General features: G+C 40.8%; 1 protein-coding gene across 1 annotated transcript in view; it reads right to left on the minus strand.

Moving 5' to 3' along the window:
• The window catches only part of KCNH6 (potassium voltage-gated channel subfamily H member 6), a 146,369-nt gene that overhangs the window by 105,328 nt on the left and 15,510 nt on the right, over nucleotides 1–25,531 (minus strand). The window contains exon 2 of the mRNA XM_042471046.1: nucleotides 8,803–9,033. Within this exon, the coding sequence (XP_042326980.1) occupies nucleotides 8,803–9,033 (231 nt within the window). The remainder of the gene's footprint in view (nucleotides 1–8,802; nucleotides 9,034–25,531) is intronic.

Consider the following 25,531-nt stretch of genomic DNA (forward strand, 5'->3'; position numbering starts at 1 on the left):
CTGAAGAAATAATGGGGGCATAAAACAAAGAACGGAGATGTGTTTTTTCCTCAGTAACCTTTCCTTCTCAAAATGGCAATGTTCACATGGAAAATCAATACCCACCCACACATTCGGCTTCCAATGTAGCTCGTAAATGGCAGTGAAGGCCGAGAGATGGAGGAGGGAAGAGGGAATTTCAAGTGCATGCAGATTGATTCTGAGGGAACAGATGCCACCGTACACATGAACACTATCTGCACCACCACACACAGCTCAGCATATGTCTGTATAACTACAACTGTTACATCTAATTACAATGTCCAGCCTTCCCCAGCCATTCTGGCTGTGAGATTCTGGAAACTGTATGCCAAAAAAGTAACTTTTCTGAGCTCTGAAAAAATATTGTATTCCTCCATTATTGTCCTCTCACAAACAGACACATCCCACTGTCACTTTATCCTCTATGGTCAAATCCAGGCTACAGAAGTAACGTAGTTTGACACCACTTTAACCGCCACTGCTTTAACCACTGTGCTATGGAATCCTGGTATTTGTAGTTTTGTGAGGCACCATAGCTCTCTGATACAGAAGGCTAAATAGCTCACAAAACTACAGATCCCAGTATTCCATAGCACTGAGCCATGGCAGTTACAGCAGTGTCAAACTGCATTTGTGGAGTCGAAGGCTTTCACGGTTGGCAGCCATAGTTTTTTGTGGGGTTTTCAGGCTATGTGGCCATGTTCTATCTAGAACATGGCCACATAGACCGAAAACCCCACAAAAAAACTATCAAGCCGTATTATTTTTGCACTGCCAATTAAACCCAGGTCTCTGGAACTGCTAGCTAATAAGGGAACTGAACATTCACACTGAGGAAATGACATAAATTTGTGTATTTATTGTGTCTCTGCTTGCTTTCAAAGCCACCAAAAAGAGACAGCAGTGGGAGAAAGCTGTGTTCTTGCATCACTGGGCAGCTTAAACCATGGGAGGTGGGGAATGCTATTTGTAGGCTTGGTTTGGGGCAGTGAGGTAGATTATTAACTCCTAAGGTTTACAGGAGTTCAATGATTGCTGTTTTAGTATTATTCCCTCCGAGTGGAAGCAGCCATTACATGCTGCAGTTCCTCACTCCTATGGATTCTGGCTCAAGTGACTTAGTTTGTAATGAACCTCTGTGCTGCTGTGCTCTGTCATTGTCAAGCTCAGCTGTCAAGCATCTTGTAAGGAAATTAACTTTTGACTGATCCCCACTAAGGCTGGATTACCACTTCTGACTCAGCTGCATAAAGGCTCAGTGGCTTCCCCCTGCAGTCCCAGACCTGATGGCGGGCTGGCAGAAGAGTCAGTGGAACAGACAGGGAAACGGGGGCTAAAGAATTGCCAATTGGGGGAACATACTTTGAGGGATGCTGCAGAGCAGTCAATAGCAGGTTGAGGATGGGTTCCACAGAACCCAGAACAGTAGTCCCTATTGAAATTCAGGGAATCTATTCCTGCAACTGCCTTGCTTCTTCCTCTCTTTTATTATGGTTCATCTGCATCATAGAAATAATGCAGTTTGGCACCACTTTAGGTACTGTAGCTCCATCCTGTGACATCCTGGGTATTGTAGTATTACAAGGTCTTTAGCCTTCCCTACCAAAGATGCCTCCCAACCTTCAGTAGTCTATACCACCACCATGTTCACAGACCAGGAAGTGATTCAGAAGTTGCTTATGGGAAGTATTGGGGGGTATTTTCTGCTCTTGTGGGAACAAAAAATGCATGCCCCAGAGTGATTTTCAACCAAAAAATGTGGATTATTTTATTTTATTTGCAAAAATTGAGGGGAGTAGTGGATGGGCAGTAATCCAGAGCTCCAAGGCCAATATCCATAAGGACTGTGCATTTCCCACCCATGTTTCAAAGAGTCAATAGAGGGAGAATGAAGTAATGCCTGTGTGTATTCATTTAAAAAACACACTCCTCCATCTGTATTCTGCAGAAGCAGAACAGAATATGATTATGAGAGCAGAGCTGGTGATCTGGAGAACGGTAGCTTTTGCTGAATCTTCGTCCACCCCCATTCCACACCCGGCAGTCTTTGATTCTCCAGCCGTTACTTCACAGAAGATTGATCTAAATCTGTGGGCAATGCTTGATGAGTACTCATCTGCTAGAAAGTGGGTTGAAAGAGATATTCAGGGGCCAGTGGAGCATCCTAGGTGTCCTGTATACCTCCTTTATCTACATACTTGAGTAGAAGTAGCATAAGAAATTGAGCAGCATAAGCAAAAATATATAGGACCTGAACAGACAGGCCAAAATAAAGCTGCTTTGGGCCACTTTGGAAGTGTGCTGCTTAAATGATGCATGTGTCCTAAGAGGCTGGAAGCCATGCCAACGCTATGCTCCAGTCCTAAGAACTGAAGTGCAGCTTTGGCGCAGCTTCTGGCCTCTTAAGATGCATGCGTCATTTAAACAGCATACCTCCAAAGTGACATGAAGCAGCTTTATTCTGGCCTGTCTGTTCAGGCACACTGATATGCCTTATCTGTCCTATTAATACAGATCAGTGTGTGTGTGTGTGTGTGTGTGTGTGTGTGTGTGTGTTGAGCATTCAAATACCTTGATATCTGTATCATACTGGATATATACAGTGTAGGTAGATATTTATTTTCTAGTTCTTATGCTGACCTGCCATTTGTGCAGTTCTAGTGCCTTGCTTAGTGTTTCATCTCTTCTGGAAAAAAATGTGGGCAATCTGCCTACTGTTTATTCTTTCTTTCTGGCACCAGACACTGTTTCTGAACATGAGCCACTAACTGTTTTGTCTCTGGTGGGCTGCAAAAGCATGGAAAGGACCATACAAGTCACAGCGTAATAAACTCTGCAGACAGGGTCTGAAGAGTGTGGGCTGGCAATATTGTGAGAAACAGACCTAACGGATAGAGGCTTTGCTGTCTAATTAAGCCACGGCTGCCAATAACACTAGGTCTTTCCCCAGCTGATAACACCACTTTATAATACAGAGATGGATGATCACAGACTGAGGGTCGAGCAGCAGAGACAATCATATTCATCTAGCTAGTGAGACAGGGTTTTAAAAATAGACATGAACACTTTCTCAAGACTAGCAAAGAAGGAAAAAGGAGGGGAGGCAAAGGGGGAAGAGAGAGAGAGAGAGAGAGAGAATGTGCATTTGGGCAAGAGAGGTCCTGTTATCATCTTCTGGGGCTAGAAGCAGAATGTATCTCAAAGGGATGAAAAGCAGGGAGCAAGGGCTTTTGTACAAGATTGCTGAAGTAGAGGCAGGTAGAACAGAACACACCTTTCTGTGTAAAGGAAATCTATGAAGGCGTGAAAGCAAGAGAGGTGCCTTTCAAGTGTCCTTGACGGCCAGCGACTCTCCCATTATGGACTTCAGTTGTTTTTTTAATGGTGCAGCTGCATCCTCTGATCTCCTGGCTTTCATTGTGCATGACTGTATTTGGTACTGGCACATCTGTTGTGTTCTGATGCCTAGGAACTATTAGAAATAAGATTCTGGAGGCATACCAAATTTTAAAGATGTAGAGTTTGCGGTTCTATAGCTTTTTCCTTGCCTTCAGTCACAGGCAGACTGCTTTTGATTTGTTAGTCTAATATAAACCCTGGGGTGGACTATTTATGCTTAGCCCAGAACTTTTTGGAAACCTGGCCTGGATCAAAGAATTGATCTGCCACAAAAATATTACACGGCTCAAGCAGCTTCCTCTACTTCTCAATACTCCCATGCTGCTGGCTTCATTACTTTCTTACTTACAAAATCACTTACATAAGGAGACCTGGGGGCCTGGCCTGGGTTTTCATAATGACTTGAACCAAATGGTGCACAGGGCAGAAGATTGTATTAAGAAAGCATGTCACAAGGGGAGTGGGAGGGATTGTGACCTGCCCCATATTTTAACTGAGTAGCACAATTTGTGTGATCTATTCTGATCTAGGTGATGGCTCTACTAAGATATCAGATTCCAGCCAACATGGAGAGGTCATTTACAGGGTTCCAAGTAATTCACAAGCAATTCACAGGGTTACCAGGTAAATGAGCCAAAATCAGAACTTGGAAAACATTTTGACTACACTTTCCAGAATCCACTTTTCAGTTTCACTGTAATGTCTCTTCAAGGATTAGACCAGGGAGTTTATCAAATGGGAGGAACTGCTCTTAAATTCAAATGAAAAGAAAGTGGGGCCAGAACACATTCACTTAAAATTGCTAGTTTAGCGCAATTACATGAATGCGCATTACTTTCGAACTGGCTTCCCATTGCCCGAAAATAGAATGCCATTGCCTGAATTTGCGTGTGGCAGTCTATCACACAATAACGTGAAGCCACACGATTGCGTTCGGACTGACTTCCCATTGCCCAAATTTGCGTGTAGTGGGTTATCACACAATAAGGTGAAACCCCATGATTGCGTTCAGATTGCCATTGGATTATACTTCCAATTTCCCTTGTCTGATAAACTCCCAAGGGGAACCTTGGTCTAATCCAGCCCATGAAGGGTCCACAATTGGCTTTCAATGCTATGGCAGTTTTTATATTGAGCATGTGTATTTGTCATGCCTTTTAACTTCTGTATATTTTAATGTAATTTTATATTGTTTTTAGATTCTTTTTAACTGTTTTGTCCCTATTGGCTGACTTTAATTGAGTACCTTATTGTTAAGATTTTTTTCATCTAGACATTTACTGGACAGTCTGTCCTGGTTATTGTCCTGCCCTTTGGTTTATTTTGTTAAGCTTCCCTTCCTTCTAAGTATGTAATATTTATTTGGGATCCTGCTGTGAGTAGAAGGCTATGTGAGGGCTGGAAAACATAAATTTTAGGTAAGAAAAAGGGCAAGGGAAGGAAGCATGAAAGTGAAAAAGCAAAGCAAGAGAAATTCAGTTAAGGCTGAAAGAGGTGAGAGAATGGGAAGAGTTTTTAAAAAGCTGGTGTATGACAACTGGTCAGGGTAGTCTGTCAAAATTAGGGATTAGTTGATGAGGTTGAAGAGTTTGAGTGGTTAGAGTTAGTCAGGGTCAGAGATATTACATATCACTGCATACCCTCATGTTGGATATATAGAAAATCATAATTAATATCTAGTGGGTAACATGACTGAAAGTCAGGATAACCTGGCAGGTGTTTTTGGAGCTCACAATGACCCAAGAAAGTTAAAAGACACCTGCGCTGGGGTCACTAGCCTGGTTTAGAGAGAACAAAAGACAGGCACCATGGGTAATGCATAATATGACACATTTATTCTACCAGCTTGGTTTGTATTTACTATAGGAAAGCAATAAGGGGAAGCAGTTGTCAAAATAGGAAAAGATCAGACCTCCTCACCTTTTGGACATTTCCCTGCCATTTCCCCTGCTAATCCCAAAATCAAAGGAAGTCGTTTCAGATTGTATCTGATTCTTAACACCTTGGTGCTAAAACTCTCATGTTGCTGGATTAGTTTGCCCATTCTCAGGAAAATATCAGAACTGTTTTCAAACTCTGTGTCAGTCCACAAACATGTTTTGGAGGAAGATTTCTGAGTATAATGATCTTTCAAAATTGGGCCTCTTTGATCACTTCTTTTTTGGGGGTGTTCCCTCCCTGAGCATCTAGCACTTTTTTCTAATTGACTACTTTTGGGTGCTCCCTCAGCCATGAGCTGAGCATCCAACTTTTTCCTTTTCTTCTCTTTGTCCTTCTTTCACTTACACTGAAGAGACTCTTGTCTGCTCCGAGTCTCTGGTTCATTCCCTCTGCCCATTCTGCAGCTCTATACATTTCCAAATAAAAACCTCTTAGTTGTATTAAACTGGAGTTCTCTTGTAGCATTCTTGGTATAAATTGGCTTCAAAGATCCTAAAAAATATGTTACCAACCCTCTTGAAAGCCTTTGAGCTAAATAATATTCCCCAATGTTTCAAAGAGAGACTGTCATTCCCGGTGGGATTTCTCAAGCCCCCACCTTTGTGGGTAACAGAGATAGAAGAGAGTTAGAGTCAGGATCAGAGTTATCTAGGAGATGAGTGTGTAGTGTGATTAAGATATGTTAAATTATTACTTGGTGATGTTATATTCAATTTCTGTTCAATAAATCATTATTTTTGTATTATACACTTTTGCCTCCAGGAACGCTAGATATTGGAAAGTTGAGTCCAAGCATGGTGTTTGTGGTAACAGAAGATAATAAAGAGTGGTAGTGTATGGTGGGGATAGAAAATAAATAAAATCCTACACAGAGCATCTAGGAGGTCTGCACAGTTCGTGGCCACGACAATTGACCGGAGGAGGTCCTCAAATTGGTGGCAGGGGTGCAGATAAGTGGAAGGCCTCACATTTTGCGGCAATGGAGGGATAGGCAGAACTACACAGTATTATTACCTTTCCCTCCATAAGCCAGAAACAGGCAGGAGGACAGATCCAATGGGAAAGAGATGGAAATCACCCTATCCATTCTTTTTTCCCCCTTTGCTACTCTGCAGAAATCTCTTCATTTCCTCGCTAAACACCTTGCTACCGCCATGCAATCTACTACTTTTCCTCTCATCATTTGGGAGTCAAGCTCTCTTTCATGAGGAAGGGACCGACCATTGTTAATTCATGCCCAGGGAAGCTGGTGGAGTAGAGCAAGTGGGTCACCATGGATGTAGCCCACTGCAATGACATCAAATGCAAAGCAAAATCCATTGACCCTACTTCAATGGATTTTAAAATTAGCCCATAGAAAGCAGAATAAATAAATAAATAATATGTAAATCCTCAAACCATCTCCCCAACAAGAAAAATGTGGGAGGGGGCATACATATATCATACAGAACTCCTAAACCTGCCCCCCCCAACATAATGAAAGAAAGAACCTTAAAACAAACCAAAGCAGCAAGGTATTTGGGGGAAAAACATTTTTCTAAAGTCTAGAAGTCTTTTATGATATTCGGAAAGATAAATATGGTTATAGTTTTCAGAGGCCTGGGCTTTCTGCTGTACCCTGCCTCTCCCTCCCCCATACAAATATGTTAATTCATCTGAAACTTTCATAAACATAAATGTTGTCTGAAGATTAAAACTAGACACACAAATGCTTCCATTCTTTTACAGCCTGATCATCTAAACCAGAGCTCAGAATGTTTACATTTTGGATTACAACTCCTATAATCTCCCTACTAAGGGCCTATGGGAGTTGTAATCCAAAAAGTAACTTCTCCAAGATCTGTCCAAAACATACTGCTGGAAGTGAGAACATTCCATGAAATCAATTGATTTCTCTGTCACCTCATTTTTTCAGGGTGAATTAAACGTATTAGGAAAGGATGAACGCTATCAATAGAAGGACATTTTCAGTCCGCAATGCAATACTTTTAATTAGTACATCTACAATGCTGGTTGTGTTACAGGGATTGTTCATAAACTGAAGCACCCTTCTGCTGGGTGGCATCTAATTAATGTCGCAATTAAGATAATGGTAGGTACTTTTTAAAAGCCACTCAAGGGAAAGAATTCCCTTGGTTCTTTTCTCTTCCTTCTGATCTGTGCTTTCTTTGCCTCAGAATAAGAGACAGGGGAGCCAAGTACAGTGTTTTCATGTCACAAGATCTCTGGAATAAGTAGTCTGCTGAGAAGCATCGAAGGTGATCTTGGTGCAGCTCATAACCCAGAAGGACCAACAGATTGCAAAATGAGCAGAGAGTGATGAACACTTCCCCCTCCTAGCCATGGCTGAAGCAAATGAAATAACTGAAACAATTTCCCTCCTGCCCACTCCTTCCTTAACACTTCACCAGCTGATATTGTTTTTCATTTGGTCAGCCCAGCTTGAGACAGCTAGGGTAGCTCAAGAAAAGCACAGCAGGAGCACGCAGATAACAACACAAGGCTCATTTTCTTTGGTTGGTTTTTTCCTTCCCTTCTCTTTTACTCTCTGATAGAGAGAGAAGAATCTTCTAACTATCCACTCAGCCAGTGGAAGAATACGATGGAGGGGATGCAGAGCAAGAATTCTCCTGACTCATTCGCTGATGGTATTCCTTTTTGGCTGCTTCCAGAGGGAGGAGTTGGGCTGGAGGAGAAGATTCCCTACACAGGTTTAGGGATGCTAAACAGATGCTCTGTTCTTTAACACATGAAATGTTAGCGCAGGAAAATCCAACACACTATGTACACAAAGCAGGCTGAGTGGTTCTTATGATGCTCTGTTTGCCACCTCCAGTCATGCCTCCCTCCCAGCAAGAGAAGGTTCTACAGATGCCCATCCATAAGCACTTGTGCAACAGTCAATTCAGCAGCAATGATGAGTAGCAGAGCCTGCTGTAGCTGGAGTAGGAAAATAAACCTAAACAATTACTTTGCAGAATGTTGTCCTGCACTGCTCCTGGATAGCCCTGGATAGCCCCCCTGAAGACCATGCACAACCTAGACTTTGCCCACTCTTGGTTTAAGGAGATCTGTGCAGGCACCACCTCCATTTTGAACTTCTCTCAGTGTTAACCTTCCCATAAGTTATTTCATTCTGCTATCTCCATACATTGCCATTACTTCATTCTGATTGGTTCAGTGCATGATTATGCCAAGGATTGACTTCCAAGGACAAAGGCAGGTGCTAAGTAGGTGCCTGTGGAAATCCATGTTGCTTATTATCACAGTACAAAATAGATAAGAATCCAAACTGAAGTACAGAGAAACAGTTTTTACATTTGACCTCTCTAAAATCAAAAGGCAAGTCACAAACAGGAAGAGGAGGTCTAGTTACTAGGCTAATCAATCAATCAATCAATCAATCAATCTGTTAGTCATAATAATAATAAAAACACTTACTGTCTTTCCTGTAGTAGAGAATCTCTAGCTTACACTCTTCTGCTCCAAGCAATGCTTGGCCCAGCTGTGCAATGGAGTTGTGGGTAGTGTCAGGCCCTCTGAGGAAATCACAGGTGCACGGCTGCTGCATCACCTCCACCCGGGAGTAGCCAAACATCTCACAGAAGCCATCATTGCAGTAAATGATGGCACAGTCCTCCATCTGTGCATTGGCAATGAGGAACTTGCGGTCTGCGATGGGGTGGAGAAATGAGAAGTAAGTTAGGTGAGTTGCCAGAAAACTATTTAGCAGATTTTATCGCACAGTGGATCGTCCACAAAAGGGCCCCGTTCTGTCCCCTGGCGCCAAGCCGTCCCCATTCAATGCTGAGGGGCGCCATTTTCCTCGGTTGGAAGACATTTAATGCTCCTCAGCACTGAATGGAGACAGCTTGGTGCCAGAGGACAGAATGGGGCCCTTTCCAGGACAACTAGCTGTGTGATAAAATCCGTTTTTTCCAGGTTGCACATGGCCTCAAGAGTTCCCTTCCAGTTCCCATAACAGAGGATAAACTTCCAAGTTTTACTTTTGACTTTAAAGGTGCTATCCAAGGCTCTGGACTATTTCCCAGATAAACCCAGAAAAGATTTACTGTCTTGTAGACATGGGAGCCACCAACTGCCACTAGCCAACATACATCACAGAATGGTCACTTTTTACTATTACATGCAAGTAAGTGACATACAGGAAGCAACTTAAGTTACAAACAATTTGGCTAATGTTTCCCTTGTGATCTTACTGCTGGAATGGGAGTTATAAACATCCATTTTTGCCCCTAGCTGTTATCATCTTCTCAGTATTATTGCCCAAAGCTATCTAACTGCGGTGTAGGTGCATTTGTCTGTGTGTGAGAGAGACTCTTGTACTCTATTTATTTTTTATATACTGCTTTTCCTGAAACATGTTCTAACATTCTGGATTGTGTACTATGGGTATAAATGCAGGGGCTTGTCCCCCAGAGGCTAAGCCAAATTTTGGGCCACAAAGAGGTTATCTGGGGGGGAAAGAGTCATGAAGCCTTCTCCTGCACCCTCAAGCTTTCAACAGATAACATAGCATATTTAACTATATGGAATATCAGTATTACATAGTTAAGCATGTTGCATTTAGTGATTATAAAATCATTAATAGTCATGTATGCCAATTCATCAAATAGCCTAATGGAACATTAATGGAATGCAAATGGGATGTATTTCTGTCTCAGGAAACTGTGAGTCATCTTATTACCCATAAACATTGTTTATCATTTCTAAAATTAAGAGCAGGAATTACCAAACATTTACACAATTCAGATTAAAATCCTTTATTACAATAATTAATAAACCATCTGGTACTTAAAACAGGAATGGTTTCTTGAATGAATTCTTCCTGACTTTCACTCTGGCAAAATTGTTAATTAAAATATCAAAAGAGATTTCTCCCGCAAGATTAACTTTGGCGGAGACCATAATAAGTTATGTCAAAAGCACCTTTAGGCCCATTAAAAACAAAAGAAGACAAAAATTTCCATAACCCACTGTTGGGATTAGGACCAAACTAAACATTACAAAACAATGAGCAAACTGAGAGACCTCCATCGCTCTTAAGACAGTACAAGAAGTGAGGGTAGGGGAACAAAAAAGGAATAAACATTGAGTAAGCAAGGTCAGCCCTGGTTGGTATGTGGGTGGGTGACTGCCAATGAATATCAGGTGCTATAGGCTATATTTCAGAGGAAGGAACTGGCAAAACCAGAGTATTCCTTGCTTAAGAGAACCCTGTGAAATTCATGGAATCGTCATACGTCAACAGGAAACTTGAAGGCACATACACACATATACATAGCTGTTGTAGAAATGACTTTTGCATTTGACGCCCCCCCCCTCCAAGATGGGGACCTTGCAAATATCATTGCAAGGTAATCTGTGGGTATCAGATTACATCTTGCGTTGAGGGACAAAGGAACAATACCTGACCTCCATGTTTGAAACCATCAAGATGGAACTGCAACTGAATTCTTATTACTGTATATACTCAACTATAAGCCGACCTCATGTATAAGTCGAGGGTTAAGTTTTGGGGCCAAAATTATGGATTTTGATATGGCGCTTGGATAAGTCGAGGTTAAAACTTAGGGGCATATAACAAAGGATCTGAAGGATGAAGCAAACAATGGTAAAGAACTTACAAAATTCCAGCTGTTTGCACTCACACTAAAGACTGGATGAATGAGGGGGGGTCAGGGGTTCCATAACAAATTACACTCTTGCCTTTTACCAGAGGATGGTCCCTTTTTGATAAGAGCCAAAGTACAATACTTTCATTGATCCGTGGATAAGTTGACATAGGTTTTTTGGGTTAATTTTTTGACTAATTTTTTTTTAGACTTATACATGAGTATATACAGTATATTAGTTACCGTATATACTCGACTATAGGTCGACCTTATGCATAAATTGAGGGCAAGTTTTGAGGCCAAAGTTATGGATTTTGCTATGATCTGTAGATAAATCGAGGGCAAAATTTAGGGGCATATGGCAAAGGATGAAGCAAAGCAAAATAGTGTCAAAGAACTTATAAAATCCCATCAGACATAACTCTTTCTGCTTACTCTTAAGACTGGATGGATGAGAGAGTAGAGGGGGTCAGTACTTCCAGGACAGATTATACTCTCGCTTTTCACCAAGGGATGTTTCCTTCTTTTAAATAAGAGTTAAGATACAGTACTTACATTGACCTGTGGATAAGTCGACTCAGTTTTTTTGGGTCAATTTTTTGACCTAAATTTCTAGACGTATACATGAGTATATTTATATATTACCCCTGTCTTCAAAATAATTTGGGAATCTGTGCCACACAGATCTAGAAAATAACCCTCCCAGCCACTGGGAAGCAACAGCCGATGTGCGTAAGGTTGCTGCCATTGCTTTTTGTGATGTGTGTGTGTTTTAATTGCCATCTCAGGTGGCAAGAGATGTTAGGCCACCATAACTCATTGGGAACATCCTGGAACAGAAATGACTGGCAAAAAGAAACAAGCGCAACTTAGCTAAGAATTGTTCCTGGGTCCATCAATACCCCATTTTTTGGCCCTTCAAGAGATTATAAAGGTTTAGCAACTCATTCAGTTTGTGCTACAGATGTGCAACTGTTCCTTACTGTGCACTTTACTCCTCCTACCATCCACATTGGCCAAATTTTGAGAAAATGTGAGTGGGTTTTTAAAAAAAATTCAGAAAAATTAACAGCCACTACTGTAACAACTATGAAAAGATCCAGTGGAGGAAACCCTACATTGTTCTGAACAGGAACCAAAGTCTGCAATATTCATATATGAGTTTGTTGTTGTTAATAACAGTCCCTGAGTCGACCCCAGATAATGGCATCCCTGTGGATCCCCAAGCCCCCTGCCCTCCATTACCCGGCTTAGGTCCTGTAAATTCAGACCTGTGACTTCCCTAACTGAATCTATCCATCTACCATGTGGTATTCCTCTCATTCTACTTCCTTCCACTTTTCCTAGCATTATTGTCTTTTCAAAGAAGTCAGGCCTTCTCATGATGTGGCCAAAGTACAGCAGCCCCTGTTTTATCATTTTGGCTTCCAAGGAGTAAAGCAGTTCAGTATAGTGACATCTATACCTTGACACAGATCTGTCTTCCAAAACAAAAAAAAAAGTCATAATTATATGGCTGTTGGTGGAATACTAAATTTTAATCAAGGTGAAAGCAAGGCAAGGCAAAAAAGTTCATTGTAATTCAGCAATTTGCCATAATACATATTTAAAACTAAGTCAAGGTGGATGTGGTGTCCCTTCTTTTCATATAAAGAAAAAGAAACCTAAACTCAGGTAGAATTAGAAGAGATAACACACCCCAAATCTCTTGCTTTGATTAGTCAAAATAATCAAAGAGCCATAATTTTAGGTGTGAATCAAGACAGAGATAGTGTAAAAGAGACACAGGTATGGTGGGGGAAAACAGCTGCAGTGATGTAGAAAGAACCTAGGGAAGCCTGTGTGGAAAAGAGGTTGGTTGGTTGGTTGGTTGGTTGGTTGGTTGGTTGGTTGGTTGGTTGGTTATTTATTTATTTATTTATTTATTTATTTATTTATTTATTTATTTATTATCCTTCTTGTCTTTCTCCTTGCATAGGACCCAGGGTGATTTACCTCCATTTAAAAACAAGGTACAGCTTTTAAAAAGTTTAAAGGTCAGTTAACAAACAAATATTTCTATTAAAAACCAGTTAACTTCTGCCAAATAAATTATGACCCAAAGATTCATAATGGAATATACTGGCAAGTTCGTGACTGAGCTGCATAGTGATGCAATCTAAAGGCTGAAGGTCAGAAGGAAATCAGTGCAAATGCCACTATATCTAGGCATGCAAAGCACACAGAGAAAATACTGGTCTTCAGGGTCCCTTGGCAGATTGTATGTTCTGACTGGTTAGGCTTTGACAGCTGAGCAGGTTGAAACTTGGGAAGGGGGACTAGTTCCAATGTCTCCTGACCTGATGATACTAAGAGTTCAAAATAACAAGTACAGAGAAGGAAGAGGACCAAAGGAAAAGAGTAGAAAAGGTAAGCAAAGCTAACTGGAACTAGAGCTACACTGAAAGAGCGTTCACCTTTGGGCTCCTGCTCTATCAGTTACACTGGTATACTGGCCTGGGCAGATGACTGAACATGGAGGTTGCAAGGAAAGCTGGACTGTTGCCTTTCCATCAGCAGCCACAGACCTTTATAGTCATCAGGCAGGATTTTGACTACTGACTAAGTGGTTACTGTATTTTTTTTCCATTAATGTGTTTTTATTACATGGCTTTACATTCTATTTTCAAACATTATAACTTGTTCTCTGATTGTTACTATTATAAGAGTTTGTCTTTGTATCTTGTTATGGCTGTTGCTGTTGTTGTTGTATCCCTTCAAGTTGAATCCAATTTATGATGATTCTATTGTAGAGTTTTCTTGGGGAAATTTGTTCAGAAGAGGTGTGCTATGGCCTTTCTCTAAGGCTAAGAGAGAGTATGATTTGCCCAAGGTTACCACTGAATTTCCATGGCTGAGCAAAGATTCAAACCCTGGCTTCCCAAAGTCCTAGTCCACCATGAAAGTCAGGACCAAGACAGATGGGCCAAAAGGGGCATGGCAGCGGCAATACTAGGGTTAGGGACTGTGCACCAATTGCACAGTCTCTAATTATAGCATGGCATGGTGATGTCTGGATGGCAGTGTGCCGTCCATATGGGTGCCGCCATCTTGACATAAGTGACGTGCAGCATATACACATAGCTTTGCTTACATCATGAGTGCACCATTGGTGCACTCGTGATGTCTGCCCGGCACCATAAAAAGAACCCAGTTTTTCCAAACCAAGGGATGCCGCATGGTTTGGCGGCTGCGGCGTCCCTCCAGAGGGAAACAGGCCATCCTTAGGACAGTAGTGAGATACAAATGAAGTAAACCAAAATGAAAAATTCTTGTAGAGTTTTAAAAACAAAGATTCCCACCCCCTGAGATTATTTTTTTATAGAATCTACTGCCTGGAGAAGGGTTTATATAACCAATACAGTGAAAGCTAAGATTATCACCCTAGTTCTACAGCCAGTTTAATCAGAAAGGAAGAGAGATGCAGATGAGGAAGTTTCTACACTCAATGGATCTTAATGACTGTAGCTTAGCAACTAGAAGCACAGATACTCAAAGGTTTGGCAGTTTTTTCTCAGAGGCTTTGGTATGTAACAGAGGCAGCATCTGGTATGTAAGAGAAAGGAAGTTGGATATATTTTCCAGAGATACAGTACACAACCTAGGCCAGAGGGAAAATTCCCAGTTGGTGAATCATGTTTATACCAGTACTACTCTGTAGAATGCGCATCTTGTCCTCAGTTGCAAATTTATGTTGTACATGAGAGAACATGATAGAGTTGAGCTGGAGCAACCTCCTTGTGACTCCAGGAGCAAACTTTAAAGGAGCTATCCTAGGTACTGAACAATACCTACCAAATTAGTTCAGAACCTTGAACAACTCCTTTAAAGTCTACTTTACAGCCCAGAGCAGATTTTCTGTCCCATTGCAATAGATGCCACCGGCCATCACTGAGTAAAATGGGATAGGTGAGCTTAGTAGGTGGCTGATTCTTTTGAAATTGGACTTGTTTCTTTTTTTGTTCCTTCCCCTTCTTCACTGAAAGGTGCATGCTCTAGGGTTGCAATTGCCCCATATTTTAGGAGATGTGTCACCTTTACAGTTTTGCAATGAAAAAAGGGACATCACAGCAGTCAAAGAATTGGAAGCGTCACAGAAGGAAATAGATGGGCCAAATAAATTTAGTGAGCAAAGTAGGTGTTTAGACAGGGAAGCTGGACTACCTGGTGCTAAATGAGAACAGAAGTGGAGTGAGCCTATCCAGGAGCTAAGGGAACAGAGGGACAGAAATTATTCCTGAATATAAAAATCTATAGAAAGGCCAGGAAAGGGCATATAGTGTGGGTGGTATGTCAAAATGGGCAAAGGCCATTAAACTATAATAAATAATAAATAAAACTTTTATTTATATCCCGCTCTTCAGCAAGACAATCAAAGCAGCACACACTAAAATGTCCACATACAATAGATTACATAAAATTACAGACTGTGACTTGAACCAACCTTCACCAGCCCATGCTGGCTGGAGATGATAGGAGTCATGCTCTAACACATCTGGATGGCACCAGATTTGGGAAAGCTGTCTTGGAACATTTGGCAATAAAATTACTAGTTTTATTGCCAAATGTTCCAGGGCAGCTTTTCCAAGCTCCCAAAGAGAAGACAACTCCTCAATAAGGCGTTATGCAAAATGTATATGTTGCCAAGCTGAGTAGGAATAGAATCATATGATCGTAGAGTTGGAAGAGCCCACAAGGGCCATCCAGTCCAACCCCATTCTGCCATGCAGGAACTCTCAATCAAAGCATCCCCAACAGATGGCCATCCAGCCTCTGTTTAAAGACTTCCAAGAAGAACCACAGTGTTATCAAATACAACATATACATAAGGTGAAAACTGCCAAGGATGTCCAATGTGGTCGCAGTGAATTTATGATGACAAGATATATAAAAAAGGAAGGGATTAGCTAAAGGGAAAGCGAAGGGGAGACTTTGCTGAAAAGCTAGAATTGTTGGCCTGATGGAGCGTATAAAAAGGATAACAATGCAGGTGAAGGAAAGGTAAGGTGATGATAAGGCAAGTGGAAAAATATACTCTTGATGATTTTTAATTGTTTGTCTCAGTGCAGTCTAAGGATGATAGGCCTTGTAGTCCAACACATCAGGAAGGTGCCAAATTGGGGAAGGTGTTCTTAATATCACTATGTACCTTAATCATTAAAATATTAAAATAGACAATAAACAATTGTGTAAATATATGAAAATCAGGAAACCAGCTACTTGAACTATTAGATAGTGGGAAATAGCTGTAAAGGGACAGAAGAATGGCAGAGGAATTGACTAAATTTATTGCATCTATCTTCACTGCAGAAGATTTGGACGGTTTCCCAATTTTGAATCAATCTTTTTCCCAGGAGGCTGGCTGAAGAAATGAATCAAGCAGAGGTGATGAGAGAGAAAGTTCTAGGGCTAACTGCCAAAATACAAATTAATGAGTTACCCAGCACCAATGGCATACACACAACAGTTATTAAAGAACTAAAATCTCTTAACAAAATATGCCACTAAAATTCTCTCACCCCCCCCCCCCAAAAAAAAAGAATGGGAAAGTAGTCAACCTAAGGTGAATCTTAATGTCTGTTCCAGCTAAATAATTGGAAATATTGCTGAACACAGAATGAGGAGGACCTAGCATGGGCTCTGCCAGTGGAAGTCCCACCAACCTTTTGCCAAGTGTTAACAAATACTGTATACCAAAACAAGGTGATTCAGAACATGCTGTGCATTTGGATTTCCAAATTGCTTTTGGCAATATCTCCTGATGAAAGCCTCCTGAGTGGATTTAACAGTCAAGATGTAAGAGCCTGGTTTCTCTTACAGATTAGTAATTGGCAGGTGAACAATACTGATCCCTTGTGAGATTGTTGGCCTGCAGCTCCCATCGCTCCTGGGGTGAGGATTCAGCTGTTGAAGTCCAAATGCTCCTGGAGAGCCACACATCATTCCACATTTGAGTCACGAGAGATTGGTAATTGGATAGTACATCTGTATCTGGCTACAGGTAGGGGAATGAAATCCCCATGTTTAGAGGCTGTAAATGGTTGTGTAGAGGGGGAAAATCTTTCATGCATTCCTCATGGGTTTTTCAGAAGCATCTGTATGAAACAGGATGCCGGACTGAATGGGTCTTTGGTCCAATCCAGAAGGGCTGCTATTATATTTTGATCCTTTATGCAACAGATTTTGTACTGAAAGGTGCTTGCACTTTTAGAGTAAACAGGCCTGCTCACTGATCCATGCCTGCAGTTTTATTTTGATCTATGATCCATGCCTGTAATTTAATTATCTCCATGTACTTAGATCTGGCAGACGGAAGGGGACTGAGCAAACAATGGCGAAAAGTCAGGAAGAAACTCTTCTAGAACATGGCCACATAGTCCGAAAAACACACAAAAAACTATGGATGCCGGCCATGAAAGCCTTCGACTTCACAATGGCTGAAAAACTGGACGATTTATTTCTATGTTACTTTTCTAACTTGCCCTTCCTCAAGTGAGCACAAGGTGGTATACATGGCTGTGCTCCTTACTTTATTCTACTACAATCCCGTGAGGAATATACAGCTGAGATAGTGACTGGCCCAAGGCCACCCAGTGAGCTTCAGGACAGAGTGTGAATTTGAACTGGGATCTCCCAAATCCCAGTCCAATGTTTTAAAGACAAAACCATACTGTTTCTCACTGACTAATTCCTGTTTGTCTGAAACCACATGGTGGAGTCTATCATTATTACCTGAGAGTAAGCCTCATTTAACACAGTGGGCTTACTTCTGAGTAGACATGGCTAGGCGTGCACATTGTTGTAGCATCTAAAGAACAGTATCCTCCACTTTTGTATTCTAATCATAAACTACTTTTATTTTAAATTTCTCCAACCCCCAAAATCCTTTATTAAAAATATATTTCAATCCCCCCCCAAAATACTTGTAAAATAATAAGTGACAGATAGCATTTTATAGACTTCTCGCATTTGCAGGAGTGCTCAGTTCTTCAGCATATGTTTCCTTATCTCTTATGCTGTTACAAGTGCACAAATTTTCCTGACAGTGCCATGCAATCATATAGCTTCTTTATCATGTTTTAATCAAATATGCATCCCTTTCCCTCTTAAAATTTGCGTTCTCTCCCTGACTTCCACTCTTCACTGCTTCAGCCCAAGTCTCTTATTCTAGTTCTTGGGAACAAGAAATGGTAAAGGACTCTTGCAAAAGAGGATTTTCTTGACGAAGAAAACTAAATAGCAGAACAATGATACAGTGGTGCATTGAGTCTGTCCTAGAGCAGCAATGCCATTAGATGATATTCAGATTGAACAAGATGAGGCTTGCAGGCTGTAATGTTTCTACAGCTCTTGTGGCCCTACATTGCCTACAAATGGTGCTACAGGGAAAACACCCACAGATAACAGTCCCCTTTTCCTCTCTCCTGCAAGGGATGTTCTGCCCTGCATATTGGCAGGATTTTTGTGGCACTGTGATTAATTCCTACAAGGAAAGATTTTCGGGGAACATAGATAAAATGCACATAGCACCGAGGGAGTGTTGTTATTAACTGCCATCAACTCAGTTTCGACTTACAGTATGCCAACTCTCCGAATGAAAGACCTCCAGATCACCTTATGATCAACAGCCCTGCTGAAGTCTTGAGGCTCAGGGCTATGGCTTCCTTGTTTGAGTTTATCCATCTGGAATGTGGTCTTCCTCTTTTCCTACTGCCTTTTACTTCATCAAACAATATTATCTTTTCTAGTGTGTCGTGTCTCCTCATGATATGGCCAAAGTATGACCGTCTCAATTTAGTCATCTTGGCTTCTAGGGAATGTTCAGGCTTCAATTGCTGTGGGGCCCATTTATTTGTCTTTTTAGCAGTCCACAGTATCTGTAGTTCTTCAACACTACATTTCAAAGGAGTTGGTTTTCTTCCTATCAGCTTTATTCACTGACCAACTTTCACAACCATGCATAGAAATGCGAAATACATGGTATGGATTATCCTGACTTCAGTATTCGATGATAAATCTTGACACATGAGAATCTTCTCTAGTTCCTTCATAGCTGTCCTTCCAAGTCCTAGTCTTCCTCTGATTCCTTGACTACATTTTCCATTCTGAATAATGACTGAACCAAGGTATGGAAAATCTTTCACTCTTTCAATGTCTTCATCACCTACTTTAAGGCGTGTAAATAATCTATGGGCATTAATTTGTTTTTCTAATGTTCAATTGTAAACCCACCTTTGCATTTTCTTTCTTGAGTTCCTTCAGTACTCATTCCAAATCTTTGCTCTTTTCTGCTATTAGTATGGTGTCATCTGCATATCTTAAATTGCTGATGCTCCTGCCCTCAGTTTGCATGCTCCCTTCCTCCAAGTCTAATCCTGCTTTATGTGTGATATATTAAATATAAAACTTAAAACAGATAGGGTGATAAAATGCAGCATTGCTTGACCTTCTGGCCAATTGGAAACTATTCCATTTCTCCATATTCTGTCCTGATGGTAGCCACATGTCCTCAGTATAGGTTATGTATCAGGATAATAAAATGTTCTGGCACACCCATTTGTTTAATAAAAACCCATTGTTTCTCATGTTCTACACAATCAGAGGCTTTACTATAATCTGTAAAGCTCAAGCTGATTTTCTTTTGAAATTCTTTGGTGCACTCCATTATCCAATGTATGTTTGCAATATGGTCCCTCATGTCTCTTCCTCTTCTGAACCCAGCTTAGACATTTGACATTTCTTGCTCTATCTCTGGAAAAAGTCTTTGTTATAGACTTTTCAGCATCACTTTGATTGCATGGGAGATTAATGCAGTGGTCCAGTGGATACTGCAATCCCAAGTGTTCCCTTTCTTAGGGATTGGAACGTACATTGAGCATTTCCAGTCTGTGGGCCATTCTTTTGTTTGCCATATTTCCTGACAGATTTTAGTTTGAATTTGAGTGGATTCTGTCTCTGTAGCTTGAATCAGCTTAGTTGGTTTGCCATCTATTCCTGGTAATTTATTTCTCCCAAGTGAGTGTAGCTTCCACTTCACTTTCTAAAACTGTGTGTTTATCTTTAAATGGTTCTTCCTTGAATCTGTCGATTTTTCATCTCTTTTATATAGTTCTTCAGTGTATTGTTTCCACTGACTTTTTGTTTCTTCAGCTCCTGGAAAATTAGGCTTAATAAAACAAATCTATTTTTACATCATCTTTAAATTCTCATAGGGATGTTCTTCAGGTGGCACAGTGATTGCTTTAGTGTTCTTCTTTAGCTTTACTCTGGTTTTTGAAATTAGCAGTTTATGATCTTGGCCACAATCTACTTCTGGTCTTGTTTTTGCAAAGAGAATGGAGGATCCCCATTTTTTGCTTCCAATTATGTACTCAATGTATTTCTATATTATCCATCAGGTGATGTCCAGGTATACAATCGCTTCTTTGGTTACCTGAAGAAATAATGAACAAACTGTTGAACTCACAAAATTCAGTGAGTTGCTTGCCTACTTCATTCCATCATCCTATGCCAAATTTTCCTACAGTCTTTGATTCTGCTCTGTTTCCTACATTTGCATTCCAGTTGCCTATGATTACTTGCATGCCCTGTTTTGATTTGTGCTCAATTTCCTTCTGAAATCTAGTGTAGAATTTTTCAGTTCGTTCCTCTTTGTCTGTGATTGGAGTATAAACTTGGATTAAGGCTATATTAATATGTTCCCTGAGGGCTTATTGACATTAGTCAGATTTTGCATTATGTCCTCTGACAGTTTTTGCTACATTTCTTCTCACTATTAATGCTTCCCCATTTCTTTTTAGATTTTCATTTCCTGAGTAAAACACTGTATCTGACTGAAAATGACCTATTCTTTTAGCTCACTCACATAATGTACGACAATTGATACATTCCATTTCTTGTTTTACGTCTAGCTTCCCCCTATTCATGCTTCTCATATTCCATGCTCCTATAATGCAATATGCAACTTCAGAGTTTCCTTTTACCTCTGAGCTCATCAACAGCTGATCATTCTTTCAACTTGAGTCTACTTGTAGTTGTCCCCTGCTTTACCCCAGTAGCTCAAGAATGCAAAGATATAGCCATGTTAGTCTGTGGAGAGATCTTGTAGCACTTTTGAGACTAACTAAAGAAAGAAGTTGGCAGCATGAGCTGAGGAAGTAGACTTAAGTCTGTGAAATTTCATGCTGCCAGCTTCTTTCTTTAGTTAGTCTCAAATGTGCTACAAGATCTCCCTATTCAGTAGCTCAAGTGAGTTCGGACCTGAGAGTCTCATGTTTGGGCACTATCTCTTGCTTTATTTTAAACAATACTATGTATTAGCTATGGTTTTATTGCTGTTGTTGCTGAGAGATCCTCTGCCAGTGTCACTCCCACTACATCTGCTGCCCAGTAGCTGTTTGGCACATTTAGTTTTGCTTCTCAGCTGAACCTTATTTGACGTGGGAGGTCCTACCAGCAGGACTGCTGCCTTCAGCATAGCCTCTTTCTTCACAGGAGGATGCAATCCCACCACTATGGAAAAGTAGTACCATGTCAGGACAGAGGGAGTAGCTTGTATGAAACAGCCAGGGAAAACTACAAGTATGGAAGAGATTATTTGATGTTCTGGAAGCTGTGGTTCAAAAATAAAAACCCCACAGTCTTCCTAAACTCTGCTCAAGACCACAGTGTGCCTGGCATCTTGTTAGTGACATGCATATGCATAAATCCATCTTATGCCTGCATATTTCTTGTTTTGGTCATTAGGAAAATTGGCATTCTCTTCCACTTTTGCAACATCCAAAGCTGTCTCCTGCAAAACTCAGTGTTGCACTGTACTACTACCCCCGCCTCCACAATTTCACTGCTGGTGGAGAGTGGAGCAGACTGAAGAAATCTCTGGCTTTGTTCCCATAGCCAGAAGCAGACTAATGACATCCTCCATCCATTCCGCTTTTCTTTAGCAACAGAATGCCAGACAATTTGAGGTAGGAGAAGCTATTGCAGTGCAATGGTGAGCCCAGGGATAGATACAGGAAAGCCATAGCAGAGTTCTGCATGCGGTGCACTACACTTGACCATGTAAGGTCTCAGCCAGTGTGTGTAAACAAGCACATATACATGGATGTGCATGTGCACACTCACACACATACACAAACTCACAGGGACTTGGGACAAACCACTAGTACTCAACTGGTAATAACAATGTCTCTCATTATGCCGAAGGAGGGGGATCCCATTAAAACAGTTCTCTGAAACTTCTCTTGAACTGGAAAGGAAAGGAGAATCCACTGCTCTTGCGTGTGAGTCTTCCTATTCTGCTCTTGGCAATTGGCAATGAGCTAGCAAGCAGCTGGACATCCTTGGCCAGGTTTGCCTCTTGCTCTGAAATGTATACTGCTGAGTAAAGACATTAATTGTATGTAGTGGAGACATTCAGAAGGAGTTTCCCTGCCCTAACAGTTTAAGGAAGAAACTGGGGTGGAAAATCTGTCAATTACACTTGCTCCTACATTTGGATTTTAAAGCCTCAATTTCTTTTCATCGTGAATATGAAGAAATATTCAACTGCTAGTAAATTTTTACCAGAAAGTGATGATAGGAGTTATCATTTCCCAAAGTAACTTTTCCAAGTTCTAGTCAGTCTAGTTTCTGTCAGAAAAAAGTCTCAGCTATGGGCCACTTCAAGAGTTTGGAAATGTTATCTTTTGGATTGCAACTCTCAGAATCACAAATGGTCGACTAACCTCTTCATAGAAGACATTCCCAGTTCAAAATGTATGTATCTACAGGCCCCTGTGAGTATAAACTGCTCTTTTCTTTGAAAGCACATGTAAACAACCTCTTGTCCTATACAACATGCCTACCTTTGGAACAGAAAAGCCATAATGGTGGAACCCTTCATAACAAGCATGATTTGTATGTACTTGCATTAAAACTCCCTCCAGTTTTAACGTTCCCTTTCCAGGAACAGCCCCATGGGAACCAATCTAAGGAAAGGAGGCAGGTTGGTAAAGACAATATCAGACACCTGCTCCTGCTGGAAAGGGTTTGTTTTGTTCATAAATACATGGTTTGTAACATATATCTACAGCATTTCATAAAAGTTGTGAGCTGCTCTGAGGCTGAGCCTTAAAAAGTACTTTTTAGACTACACTTCATGTTATAGTCGCCAGTGACCACATGGACTTGGGGATTGTTTGAGTGATAGTTGCCACAGATCACTTTTCCAAGGTCTGCTTTGATGGCTTCCATCCCCAGAAAAGCAGGATAGAAATAAAAAAAACCCAACAAATATATATTGGGGAATAGAGAATGGGAGAAATATATCACTTCCCTGTGTTAGATTGTTTTTTATTAAGTCAAGTTCTTTCTGTCTTGCAAAAAAGAAATTTGCAAATTTTGGCCAGTTCTTCACAACTGATGAAAATCTCCATTTGCCTCAACCAAATTCAGTGGCTGCAGCTGTTATTCTTAGTATGGAGAAGCCAATATTGTTGCTGCCTGTCATAAAGATGTAAAAAACTAAGAATTGCTTAGGAGAAAAAGGAGATGGCAAGTGCAGCACTAATTTGGTTGAATACATAGAGATTTAAACCCAGAATTTTAAAGGGTAAACATTAACAAACGGTGTGTCTGGTGAAACATTAAGGAAGGTGGTGTCCTATACCTCCTTGCATGATGTACTCACTCCAGATGAGCAAAAGCAACCTAATGGCTCTAAAACACAGTTTCCTCAATCATTGACTACCTGCATGCTGCTTCATACAGGGGAAGAAGGAACATTCTTATGCTGAAAGGCAATGGCATTAGTCTATTCCCCAGGTGCTTAATGATATCAAAATGTGGGGCAGAGGTGTACCTCAGAGCCACCCAGATGCTACTGGGCATCTATGGAATAATGCACTATTATTGCCCTCCAGACCAGCAGCATAGGTATTCTGGGAGAGATTTACATTGCGTTAGCACTCAAGCAGGCTCTGTTTCCATATGTCCAACTTATCAGAGGACAGTGCTTTATTTGCAGGGTTGCCTAGTTCATGCCCAGGTCAGTGAAAAAGAATGGCAAAAGAGAGTAGTGGCCTTGATGTTGGCACTTAGACACTGTCATCTGATTATAGTCTTCCCCACTTTGGTAGAATGAACGGCATTCTCTTTAAAGCATAGTCAACATTTCTAAATGTGTGCATACATATGATTTTATATATGAAAATATAATGCAAATCTGTGTCCCCTTGTTATTTTATTTTGCAATGTATTTCATTAAAACAACAGCACATAAGAGACTATTTAGATTCATTTAAGCTTTGTTGTAGGGAATACATGGTGCAGCTAGATAATTTTAGAACCTAGACTCCATGATCTCAGGAAGGAAGGCTGTATATCACTATGGCCTAAATCCTATTGCTTACCAGTAGTTCCAACCCGAGTCAAATGTTGAATGGTAAGTCATCATATAAGTAAATCCTATTGATTCAAAGATTCTACTCTAGTTGGGCTAACAATATGATTCAGATCCATATGTAATACTCAAGAGACACTTAAAGTATGTCTTTTCTTTCCCTCCCCGGCACCATTGCATGCTACACAACTTCTACATATTTCTGACCCCATACAGACAGGCCAAAATAAAGCTGCTTGGGGTCACTTTGGAGGTATGCTATTTAAATGATGCATGCATACCAGAAGCTGCGCCAAAGCTGTGCCCCCGTCCTTAAGACTGGATCATGGCTTTGGTGCGGCTTCCGGCCTCTTAGGATGCATGCATCATTTAAACAACATACCTCCAAAGTGACCCCAAGCAGCTTTATTTTGGCCTGTCTGTATGGGGCCTCTGATAAACAGTGAAAGACTGTATGTCAATCTTGATTTTAAAAATAAATGGATAAATGCATAAATAAATAATTTGTGCATGTACAGTTTTGCATTTAAACTCATTCTGGTTACAGGAATAAAACAGTCTGCTTCTGTCTATCTGTATCATGCTACACTCTTATAGCACTGCTGTTGCATTTTAACTGTTCTGGCTGCCTCCTGTTGCATTCTGGGCTTTGCAGTTTAAGGAGGAACATTTAGAATTCTCAGTCAGAGAGCTCTTAGGTCTCACTGAACTGCAAACCCCAGAATGCAACAGGAGGCAGTCAGAGCAGTAAAAGTGGAAAAGCCGTACTATAAGAGTGCAGTGCAGTAATGTGGTATGTTACTTCTATATTACTTTGGGACAACACCTTTTTGTTGCAGGAAAGGATAGCATATGTTTAATGAAATGAACCTCTGTAACCATGTATGTGGCCAGTCAGTTGCCTGGCTTTTTAAAATAAGAATGTTAATAAACATTCTTCAGAAACATTTAATAAATGTTAATAACACTTAATAAAACGTTGTTGTTGTTTTAATAAAAAAAAAAGGGGGGGCCATTTTGCCTATATATTCAGGCACAGATGCTGACCTGTTTACTGCTGCATACTACTCCCTGAGTGATCACTGGGGACCTCTGGACTGAGATCCAGTCCTAG

Source organism: Sceloporus undulatus, chromosome 6 (assembly GCF_019175285.1).
Source record: "Sceloporus undulatus isolate JIND9_A2432 ecotype Alabama chromosome 6, SceUnd_v1.1, whole genome shotgun sequence".
In the NCBI taxonomy this organism is placed as follows: Eukaryota; Metazoa; Chordata; class Lepidosauria; order Squamata; family Phrynosomatidae; genus Sceloporus; species Sceloporus undulatus.